Source organism: Cydia splendana, chromosome Z (genome assembly GCF_910591565.1).
Source record: "Cydia splendana chromosome Z, ilCydSple1.2, whole genome shotgun sequence".
In the NCBI taxonomy this organism is placed as follows: Eukaryota; Metazoa; Arthropoda; class Insecta; order Lepidoptera; family Tortricidae; genus Cydia; species Cydia splendana.
Genome location: NC_085987.1, coordinates 1,951,583 through 1,963,956, shown reverse-complemented (window position 1 = coordinate 1,963,956; position 12,374 = coordinate 1,951,583). Strand labels below are relative to the sequence as shown.

General features: G+C 40.4%; 1 protein-coding gene across 1 annotated transcript in view; it reads left to right on the top strand.

Moving 5' to 3' along the window:
- The window catches only part of LOC134805014 (uncharacterized), a 53,516-nt gene that overhangs the window by 15,506 nt on the left and 25,636 nt on the right, over positions 1-12,374 (top strand). The window contains exons 9-22 of the mRNA XM_063778297.1: positions 358-423; positions 1,404-1,503; positions 1,894-2,047; positions 2,992-3,119; positions 4,277-4,364; positions 5,068-5,133; positions 5,611-5,715; positions 6,381-6,550; positions 7,159-7,246; positions 7,499-7,761; positions 9,883-10,034; positions 10,512-10,638; positions 11,118-11,246; positions 11,795-11,929. Coding sequence (XP_063634367.1) covers positions 358-423; positions 1,404-1,503; positions 1,894-2,047; positions 2,992-3,119; positions 4,277-4,364; positions 5,068-5,133; positions 5,611-5,715; positions 6,381-6,550; positions 7,159-7,246; positions 7,499-7,761; positions 9,883-10,034; positions 10,512-10,638; positions 11,118-11,246; positions 11,795-11,929 — 1,771 coding nt within the window. The remainder of the gene's footprint in view (positions 1-357; positions 424-1,403; positions 1,504-1,893; positions 2,048-2,991; positions 3,120-4,276; positions 4,365-5,067; positions 5,134-5,610; positions 5,716-6,380; positions 6,551-7,158; positions 7,247-7,498; positions 7,762-9,882; positions 10,035-10,511; positions 10,639-11,117; positions 11,247-11,794; positions 11,930-12,374) is intronic.

The window sequence follows — 12,374 nt, the reverse complement described above, 5'->3', positions numbered from 1 at the left end:
TAAATATAATAATTTGATTGTAAAAATATGGGCACGATTTTTTTAAATATAAATACTCGATATCGATAAACACTAGCTAGAATGCGACAGTCTTTTGTTTTGCCGCGAAAATTCTTGTCTCTGATAATAATACATTAAAAAGAGAGCTCTTATTATATAATCTAACACTCATCTAACTATCAGTGTCTGTATATAAGGGCAAAAAATCAAAGTTCCATCTATCTTTTTTGGACTTGCCCTAAATGGATTGGTCCATACAGTATTTAGAAGTGCAGTACAGTATTCGGTGCATTCGGTTCTCGAACTATATCAAAGTACGTAGTAAGGTTCGGCGGGACTGTAGACATATTTCCGTAGGTACTATGGGAGATATGACGCTTCGCTTCGAGACGCGCCTTCGCTTCGCACCGACCTTTCGGACAAGTAAGTTATGGAATTAGATAGAGTTGTATTACGTTTAAATAGTGGTTGTTCCTTTAAAGTTTAGGAATAAATGAAATGTGTAGCCGTTTAAGAAGTGTAATACTCTTACGATTGATGCAACCATATAACTCACTCATGAAGTGTCAGAAGCTCAGTTTGCAGAGCGATGGGGTAGTGATCCACCGTCGTGAGTTCGAGTCCGAGACAGTGAATTTGTCCATTTTTCATTTATTTCTAAACTTTCTGGTACCGTTTGCAGACGTTTCTGCTTATTACAAAATTAATTTAGTGTACCTTTTTTTGTTTGTTAGTACTACAGTTTAGCAATGATGCTTACTTTAAAAAAAAAAAAATTAAAAATAAGTTATGATAATATGCGTATAAGGTATTAGGTATACAGGTATATTTGTATTATTTGTCCCCCAATGCACTAGCATTATCATTCTGCACCGCTTATCTTGCTTGTCAGTTCATCTCCATTTTGTTTGCACTCATTCACTTTGAACATTCATGGGCTTAGTATAAGGCGGTTATCACACCGACGGTGTGATAGAGGGCCCTTTTCTCAGGTTTTAGGTTAGTTTTCGTTCATGTCGTCTCGGATATGGGTGAATATGGTATCGATGCATTGAGTGTAATGCCCTGAACACAAATATATGAGACGACAAGCGCGAAAGTGGTGGGGGTAGTTGCTGTGACGTCATAAAGTCGGCAGTACAAACTTTTTTTTAATTTTTTTTTTAAATATACCATGTGGCGTACCAAATGAAAGGCCTTTGTGAGTAGATCACAAATATATAACATACTGTAACATTTCAATACTTGGTCTAACAAATTATTTGAAAACTTTTAAAAATTGTACAATCCACAGTTGACTTTCAAGTACTCTAAATTGAAGGAGTCTTAGAACCCTAAAAACTGTAGAAGCACAATTACCCATTGGGTACCAAATCACATTAAACCTGTCCACCGTGTTTTAGGGAGTTGAACACCGACGCTTCCTTGAACCTGCATTTGGAAGATTCCACGGTACGCTCCGAAAGGATGACGCCGTTCAAATTCTCTACGGCTCATGTTAAGGTAAGATTTCAACACTGACTACCACAAATGGTCTCACATTTTGCTTTTATGAAACATGAAAAAATAATTTAAGGTGCGTTTTTAAGCCTTTCTCTAGTAACTTCATCGATTCGAAACTTCATGTCTTATCTTTCGCTCGATAGGAAAAAATCGCGAACTTAGGTCTAAAACACATTTATTAATATTAAAAATTAGTATCTATTCTTGCACCAGGAGCGCGCAAAGTGGAGGAAAGCAAGTAGGAAAGCGGACCCTGGCAAAGGCCTGGATAACGCTAGGTAGAAGAAGGAGAAGTATCTATTCTTGCACAAAAGCTATTAACATGAAAAAATGCGTAACTTAATTACTTATTTTCTTACTACAGTGTCTTACTATTAAATTTTTCCACAGGGCAACATCTCATCCCGCCACATAGTGGTCGTCCGTCCGTCCTACCCCGTGGACGGTCTGCCCGCGACCGTCCAGATCGTCTCTCTGTCCGCTTCGCTAGCCTCAGACCCCAGCGTGAGGGAACTGGTCCAATACCCCGGGCCACTTGTCAAAGGTAACTTGTCCGTCCGTCCACGTGGACGGACTGTCCGCGACCGTCCAGATCGTCTCGCTGTCCGCGTCGCTGGCCTCAGACCCTAGCGTGAAGGAGCTGGTCCAATACCCCGGGCCACTTGTCAAAGGTAAGTTGTCCGTCCGTCCACGTGGACAGAATGTCCGCGACTGTCCAGATCGTCTCGCTGTCCGAGTCGCTAGCCTCAGACCCTAGCGTGAAGGACCGGGCCCAATACCCCGGGCCGCTTGTCAAAGGTAAGTTGTCCGTCCGTCCGTCCAATTTTATGTCACGTTCTACCAATATGCTCAGTTGATAACCTCTTAAGGAAAGAGCTTATTATTATTAAGCCTACTGCAAAAATAGATGTTATAATTTAAATGAAATACCATAAAATCTGAGCTTTTAAGAGGCCCACAGATTACCAGTTCGACGGACGATATCAGCCTTTCAGTTGTTCGGAGCTGTCAAATTTTGCGTTTAACTGTCAGGCTGATTGATATCGTCCGGCGAACTGGTAATCAGTGGGCCCCTTAAGAATTGTCCAGGCGAAAGTAACCATGGCAACGAGTGACACTTAAAAGTTGATTCACCCATGACACCCATGTACAGCGAGCTGCAAAAGTGCATACCCACTATATGAATGAATTCCATTCATAAAGTGGGCATGCATTCAGCCTTATGTACAGTCAAGTGTAAAAATATGGGTGCGTATTCGACATACGTATAACTTACTCAAAAATTAGTCCCATAGTTCTTAATTCGCTGACATAAGAGAATTGAAGACTGTGGACTTTATGCTTTTTATAATAAGGTCCACCGATGTACAGTTAGGAGTGTAGCTGTTTGTACATGTATTGCGCGAGAAAATAGTTGAAATGTATAATTCTTAGTCATTGAATTGATATTTTTTTAATCTCATAACAAATGTCATATTTTGCCCACAGGAGTCACCCATAAGAAGAGCGTGATAGAATACTGCGCGAGCCGCGTCCGAAACGCCGGAGGCCGCGGCGACGTCATCGGTTACGTGTTGCTCTGGCAGCTGTTAGCTTTGTTACTCAAGCAAAATGGGGTAAGGACACTAAATGTGGCTTTCCAACAGAGAAGGGTCCTTAATGCTTCATATACAGTCACTTGCAATAATATGTTACACAACGAAGCCCGCAAAAATATCTGACAATCTTATTTGTAGAACCATAAGAGCGTGTCACATATTTTTGCGGCCTTCGAAGAGTAACATATTATTACAGGTGACTGTATATACCTCAGGACCTTGACATGACGACTCGTCTAGCCTAGTGGGTAGTGGGTAGTGACCCTGCCTACGAAGCCGATGGTCCCGGGTTCGAATCCCGGTAAGGGCATTTATTTGTTTGATGAGCACAGATATTTGTTCCTTTGTCATTCCTGATGTGAACGGTTATTCCTGAGTCATGGGTGTTTTCTATGTATATACTCGTAAGTATGTATTTATCTATTTACAGATGTAGAGCATAATTATTTTCCATAGTATTTTCACGGAAACGTACGAACGTGTCTTGCTATTTCAGTCAGTCTCTGTACAAAAAGTACTGAGGTTGACTGAAGTGTGACAAATACGAACGTTTCCGAGAAAATACGATGGAAAACAATGATGCACTACATCTGTAATTATGTGTATCGTCACCTAGTACCCATAGTACAAGCTTTGTTAGTTTGGTAATGTGTGTAAGATTGTCCCCAAATATTTATTTATTTATCAGAAAAGGGTCCTTATACACATGGAGCGTACCGTAAAATGAAGTGAGTAGGGTTCGCGGGGAGAGTTGGGCTATGATTGGGGAGAGAAGGGATGAAAGGGGGGTGAGATGGGAATTTAAGGCTACTGCTACAAAAATAATGTATTCCAATTTAAAATGGAGCTATAGTAATACTCATAATAAAAAAAAATCGATCCAACAATCTTCCAAAATCGCCTTTGTATGAAAACCCATCTCACCCCAATTACGAGGGACTACGGGGTGAGGTGGGAATTCCTGTTTATCGTCAAAGTTATGAAATGGAACTACCCAAAATAAAATAAAAACTAAAATACAAACGTCCGGAACACTTATTATAGTTATTATATACACCATTCAGTTTGCATATGTAAAAATAAAATGTTATCGAGGTCTGAATGTCAGTTTTGCGCCTACTCACCCCATTTTACGGTAGTTTATTGTTGATGCTAGTGATCAGTTTATTCCGCAGGTGGTGGTCGGTATCGACATCGCCGAGCTTTTGATGAAGAACAAACGTGACTATGAATTCAATTCTAACGCGAAAAATAAGGAACAAGGTTAGTACAGCCATGTATATCGTTTTATTTTAAATTGTATTATACCTCGCGTCGAATGATGGGCCCTATGCTATGACAGTTCATTTTTAAGGTTACCTATATGTTGTGTCTGATGTAAGGCAATTTTGGCATAAAATGGTTTAAAATCTTATGATTAGCGGTGGAGGTTTTTAAATTTAATAATTTACCTCGTTACATTGGCCTTCAAAAATCCAATTTTAATTAAGTTTCTTTTGTTTTGAAATCGAACGAAGCAAAAGAAATTCAACCACATTGACACATCACACGTCACGTCAATCACATGGCCTATCGCGAAACAAGAAAATCGAGATTTCGTTATCTAATCTCTCTATCACTCTTGCATATTCGAGCGATAAAGAGGCAGATAACTAAATTTCGATTTTCGCGTTTACCGGTAGGCCCTTGTTAACAAACCGTCTTGATGCATCAATGTCATATTTTATTGTCTGTGAAAATTTGTCAAAAAACAGTTTAAGGCATAGCATGTATAAGTTAGTCTATGAATTTACTGAGTCGGTAGTGCTGCACTCTGGCGGCAGAACATTGCAGTAATATGCCCTATTGAAAATGGTTTAAGTTCCTTTGACGTTATTGATACTACAGATAGGACCGTGGGCCTTACGGGGTTAATATTAAACATGTCTTCTATTATGTCGTATTGTAAATGTTTTATTTTCATCAGCCGATAGTCGAGGATCGAGTGTGTCAGAGGAAGACACCAATGGAGCACCCGCGACAGAGCAAACCCGTAAGTAATCCCTATAAATATATTTTCATCACACTTGCTAGTAAAAGGTGTTATTACACGTAGGCGATGCGGTCCGTAAATCCTATATTTCCACCTGGCGCGGTAATGGACGTATGAAATTAGACGGAAGTCAGAAAATTTTTACCTCGAGCCTTGCGAGCGTGCTAAACTCCGCCTCCCATAGAGATATCAGATAACCAATAACGATGCACTTAGGATTTTTAATTTTAACAATGAAAAGGGTAAAAGCAGGTAATGAGACAAACAATAGTTATTATAAGGACAGTTTATTAGTTGTTGTTTAGGCTTAGCTTCGCCTTCCCATAAAGATAACCAATCAGGATGCATTTTGGATTATACGAGTATCTTAGTTTGCAAATGCCGGCCGTCACAAAGCCAATGGACGGCAATGAACTTTACCTGAGCTAACCTTTTCTTTTCAACACCCACATTTTTAAGAACTGGTCCTTATTACAGCACCCGAAGAGCCCAATTTCGCGCGGCAGAGCGGCATCGACGAAAAGGCCGCTTTGGACCAACTGAGAGAATATCTGACTTATGGAAACAGGCAGGAGGCTATCGGTAAGTAGTTATGTACTGGAAATCGATCCTTCACCTCTACATTTTTCAAATTAGCTGCCTTTTTACACACCGCCGCGTATATTTCTTTGTATTTATCACTACACCTTATAAAACAAAGTCCCCAGTCGCGACTGTCTGTTTGTGTGTATGTATGTTCACTGTAAACTCAAAAATTCCTGAACGGATTTTCATGCGGTTTTCACCTATCAATAGAGTGATTCTTGAGGAAGGTTTAGGTGTGTGATTTGTTAAGGTTTTGTGTTACCCGTGTAAGCCGGTCGCTAGTTTATGTATATTACTATATGTGCATCAAAATGTGTTACTTAAACTTGAACCACTTCTCGGTCTCTGATTGAGCTGAAATTAGGCATAGGTATTTCCGTATTTCCGTGACGATGCAATAATATGCTAACATGGAGCTGATCTGATGATGCAGTCGGAAGGTAGCCAAAGGAACATCACGATGGAAAAACGTAAACACATTGAGTTTAGGCTCTCGAGAAGTACTTGATATACAAAGAGAAATAAAAATGTGTATCTTAAAATATTTTTGACGATAACTTCAGTAGTACTACTGACAATGCTTGCTTGTCAGTTAACGTTAATTTCCAAAATTTTGGAAAAAATATCGCATCTACAATGTTTTTAATTTTCCACACCTCCAGAATGGGCGATGTCCCACAACCTGTGGGGCCACGCGTTCCAGCTGTGCGCGCACGCGGACCGGCGCACGCGCGCCGCCGTCGCCGCGCGCTTCGTGGCCGGCGTACCGCGCAACGACCCGCTCCACACGCTTTACCACACGCTGGCGGGTCGCCAACCTCCCGAGTCTGAGGTAAGCTCCCACAGGACCAAAGATATATGTAACTCTGTATAATAGTAAAGTCTAACCCCCTTATTCATAAAACTTTACGGGCCTGATTTAGTTAAATTATGTTTTATCCCTTTCTTACAAATACATAAGTCAAAATGACAGATAAGGACAAACGATTATTAGCTAATTGAGGCTTGTAGTGCGTTTATGAATAAGGGGGTAAGAAAATAACGGAGGGGAGGTTGGAGACCATTGGGCAGTTGGGAGGCTGGGGCCTCGGGAAGCTTTATACTAATAGGTCCTGATTTACAAGGGGGTGTCCGAGCCTCCCGACTACCCAATGATCCCCTACCTCGGAAAATCAAGAGAAATTAATGCATACCTTTGGCCTATATACTCGTGTAGATGGGGACACCGTTTGATATTTAACAATTTTAACACATATCAGTGAAAGAATAGGGTCCTAGCCATAATTGCGTTCTAAAAATAATAAAAAAATTAATAGCTTTATATCCATATATATGTATATACATTTGTATATGTATTTTGATATTTTTATTCAGTTTCATTTTTATTTTTGATCTTGTGGTGTGTTGTGGTAAAAATAAATCAAATGTTTTTCTTTCCAGTGGGGTGACTGGCGTGCACACGCCGCCATCATACTGTCTAACACTTCGGCAAAACCGGAGAACGAAACAAGGACGCTTACGCAACTTGGTGAATACTCTCCACTTTTTACAAGCTTTTATTCAACTTGTAATTCTGAAAAATTCGTTGTATATGCCAGGATGTTAACCTTCGTATCGTAAATACAGCTAGATTCAAATTTTCCTACCTATAATTTTGTACGATAGGCGGCACGGCGCGGCTACAGCCCAATATCAACCTTCGTGCATTCCGACAAGGTTCACTATGACGCGCCACATATGGCATGCAAAGAGTGTTCATAAGTGTTTTCTATTTCCTCAGGTGACTCCCTCACCTCCCGCGGCCTCCTCTACTCCGCCCAATTCTGTTACATCTCCGCCCGCGTCCCCTTCTCCCGCCACCCCCTCGCCCCATTCGCCCCGCCCCCCTCCGAGCCGACCTCGCCGCCTCGCCTCGCGCTGCTCCTCGCCGACTCGAGGGCCGACTCGCTGAACCAGCTCGCTACTAACGAGGCGATATTCGCTACCGAGATATACGAGTACGCGCTCTCGCTGAGTCAGGACTATTGTATCGGTGAATTGCAGGTTAGTAACATTATAAGTTAACTTAGCTATATAGGGAACGAGCTATGTTATGTTGTGGTATGTTGAGATGGTTTCACCACTTGGAAAGAATGGGTGAAAGAAGGCTTACAAAGAGCGTAAATAAGGCAGAAGTAGAAGCGGGAGTTGGAAGAGGTAGACCCCGGCGGACTTTTTCTGATCAGACCGGGGAAATCCTGCAGAAAGGCCGGGTTAAGAGCACCCTAAACCGGCGAGCGTGTTATGAAAGTGAAGGAAGCGAAAGAGGTATGTCAGGATCATAGCAAGTGGAAGTCCGTGGTCTCTGCGTACCTTACAATTTATAGCATATAAGCGCATTGCGAATATTTTATTCTTATTTTATTCACCAAACTCAGCGATTTTTTGATGAAACTAAAATGCTTTGATAATTTTATTAATTTCTACTTTTTTATAAGCTTTTATTTAATTGCGATGTATTGTATATGTAAATGTAAACTTTTCAAAGTTAGACCCACTTCCCATTATTCAATTGAGCAGAAACTTCACACACATTTGTAAGCTGGGTGACAATAGAATAATATGGACCACCGAGCTGATCTGATGATGAAGACATAAAGTGGCCATGGGACTCTGATAAAGCACGTAACCTAATTGTATTTGGGTTTGTTCAAATTGTCTCCTTAATTGCATATTAAAAGAAAAGTACAGTCAGCAGTAATAGCATGTATCAAATATTAATACTTTATTTTTATTGCCCAATTTGCTTTGATTGTTTCTTGTCTTCTTATTTTTTGTAAGTGTGTATGTATACTATGTATGGAAATGATATGGAAGGCACAAAACCAAGATAAAATTCCTAGTGCACGGTGGTTGTTTATTAATTATATTATTAATAAACAAAACCTGCAATGCATATAATTACGTTTGTACAGTCACCTGCAATAATATGTTACTCTTCGAAGGCCGCAAAAATATGTGACACGCTCTACAAATAAGATCGTGTCAGATATTTTTGCTGCCTTCGTTGTGTAACATATTATTGCAGGTGACTGTACCCATTTAATTTAAAATAAATCTTTAATTATCTTATCAAAGCAATGAAATGCGAATGTATTATTTATTACATTATACACTAGTTTATTTATTCTTACCCCTTAAAATTATGGTATACAATTTTTTCTTTTGAGTTACGATTGGTTTAATTTTACATACTCTTGTACACTCACGGACTTTAATTAATGAGCCATTTATAGCCATTAAAGTCCGTGACTGTACCTAACTCCCAATTTTTTATATTTACTATTGCTATAAACACGTTGAAAAACGAGCAATCGTAACGCATAGGACACATCACTGCGTATACGCTGCATCGAATTCCGCTGTTGACGTTTCTTTATTGTTAATGTGTTGGTAATGTAAATTTACCGTTAGATTTTTTATATTTCTTGCTTGCGTGGCGTTTTCTTAATATGCAACTGAACTATTTTACCATGATGGTGGCAAACAAGGTTACTCGTCGCCTTGTGGTTACCTTGCACCGACATTTGCTTGTGGCATTGGCAAGTGTTGCAGTGCGAGGCTTTTTATTTAAGTTTTTATTTTTATTTGATGCAGTCACAATACATAAAAAATCAATTTATAAACCCCATACCCCATATATCTTCCAGACGCCCAGAGGCGTATATAAAGTTTCCATTTCCGTTCTCTGTTTTGAATATTTATTTTAACATATTCAAAATTGTATTTGTCTTGGTAAGTTTTGATGTGTGCGGCGAGAGGATAACTTAGTTACTCAGTTTAAAAAAAAGACGGAAAAAATTCACCGATCACTAAATATTCTGGATTTCGCATCAAGCCCGCAATTATTACTGTACATCGGTGGACCTTATTACAAAAGGCGTAAGGTCCACCGATGGATAGTTGAGAGTGTGGCGTACAATTCCCCCTGGCTTGTCTTCTGGTCGCCGGGGAGGCACCAACGCGAACTGTGACCCACACGCACCTTTTTTCATACACACTTTGCTGTTTGCGATAGCTCTTAATTAAAAACCAACTAAAAATTCTAGACACCGCATCGAACTCGCTTCTAAACGTTTCAGTTATACAAATTCTTTAGTTTAAATATGTAAATAAACGTTTCAGGCGTATAAATTCCTTCTGGCGTGTCGTTTGGTGGACGCCGGAGAGTACGAACGCGCATTGGCGTATACGGAGGCGCTGGCACGGGCTGTGACGCGATCGCCGCGGGACTATCCGCAGCAGCTGGTAGCACAGCTGTACCAGTTGGCGGACAGGTTAGTTTTTAACTTTTGATCGCCAAAGACGTCAAATGACACTCGCGGCTACAGCCGTCAACTAAGAACATATCGAGATAGTTCACGATGACTCCCCGCGCACGATAGGCGTGGCGTTCATAATCTAACTAATTTAATATCAGTGTTTAATATGGCAAATCACTATTATTGCCAGAGAACTTCCTGGTATAGTAATAAGACAATGCCAAAACGCATGGCACGTTGGTAAACAAATCTCGTATTATAAACGATATTTTTTCGACTTTTACACTACGACGTAATACGATCAATATTTTACAATCAGAGTCTAAATATATGTATATGAAACCATGCTCATAACTACTACCGTATCTTGTTCTGTTAATCAAAAGAAAAATGTGGTAACTATGTATGGGATGCATACAGAGTTACTGCGTTTTAACTTTGAGCAGCAGTAGGATACGAGATTTTTTCAAAGTAGTGACGTTATATTTACAGGCTCAAATATCACGATCCGGCACTGAACGAAGACCCACCCCTACTAGAGGAGGGTGAACAGAGTGAACCCTCCCCACGCCATCAGCAATGGCTCGATGACGTCGCCGGGGTGGCACAAGTGTTAGAGGTGACTATGGTTATGTTAATTGTATATTACCTCATGGCGTTCTCATCTGGGTAAACTTTGGGAGGCTCTACATAACAGTACGTGACAATTTGTGAAAGTGCTAGAGGCAACTACGCTTATGTTTATAGTATATTGCCCAGTATGCCGTATGATAAGTATGCATCTGGGGCGACCCCAAGGTATGTTCTACAAACATGACCAGCCTTTAGTAAATTTATGTTTTTGAGAAAAGGTTATTAACTGACACTTATATGACACATGTCACTGAGATATCCTCATATCCTCCATGTGTATTCGGGTAATTCAGACTACTTCAAAATGTCGACTAACTCTGATAGTCACCCATAAATCCTTCATATTAGAGTCCATTTTTGGAATTTCCCGATGCTCTGAACTTTTCGTAACCACCCGAACATCTTAGCTTTCAGTGACATCGGTTTGAAAATATAGCCTACTTATAGTTTATTTACGTGTCACAGGCGGAAGCGGAAGCGTCGAAACAAGTGACGCCCGTGCACCAACCCCCGCCGGTGGAAATGTACGCACCCACACAGTACTCGTGGGAGCAGACGCCACAGGCGCCACCTGCACCAGAACTGTACAATACGGTAAGTATACGTCGAATACCCCGACGCAAAACGAGGGGTGTTATATTTATATGTTGACGCCAATGTCATGTCTGTCTGTGGTATCCTAGCTCTCAAATGAATGGACTGATTCCTATGCGGTTTTTTTTACGTGAAAGCGAGTTTCCTTGCGGCGGTTCTTAGCTATGTTTGATAAAAATCGATCCAACAGTTTGAAGAGTATCAGCTCTTTACCAAAATGATGATAGGCATTTTTGACATAAAACGGATTTTGTTGGTAAATTTTTAATGGTAACACAATTTTATCAACTTAAGACCAAAGACCTGTGCACGCCAGATGCGTGTGCCCACGTACGTGTGCGTTGTAATATACAGATTCTTACGAGAGGCGACACACCACTTGCGTGACGTGTGCGTGCACGGCTCAAACATTTTAGCGTGCAGTCTACGCACACGCAGCCGATGTGCTCTAGTCTTTAGTCTTTTGAACTATTCTTAAATCAATTTAAAATAAAATTTTGCAACCCTTTGATATTTTTAAAAAGGCAAACACATTTTTTTCCGAACAGCAACCGGTTCAATCGGCGTACCCGGAGCCCTATCAACCCGAGCCCTATCAACCCGAGGAACCATACTACCCGCGTCAGCAGTCCACGGAGTACGCGGATCCGGAGTATTGGCCGCAAGACCAGTATCAATACGAGGTAAGTTAGATAGGCATACCTACTGAAATATATGGATAAGTATAGAACTGACTAAATAAATTTTTCGCGTAAAAAAAACATCTACTTTTTCCTAATCATAACACGATATAGATGTAGTGCATAATTATTTGCCATCGTGTTTTCACGGAAAGGTACGAACGTGTCTTGCAATTTCTTTTGTCTCGGTACAAAAAGTACTGAGGTTGCCTGAAGTAGCAAGACAAATACGAACGTTTAGGCACTACATCTGTACCGAATATGCCCTCAAACTGATCCCTACTATTTTTTTACACTTGTATAATACGATGTAGTAAAATATAAAATTAGAAAAAAAAAACATTGTTCTGTTTTGTGCATTTGGTGATGGTGTGCTATTTCCGGTCAAACACATACGTACAAAAAGTCCGTCTAACCTAACATTGCACCGACTTGAACATAACAAAGT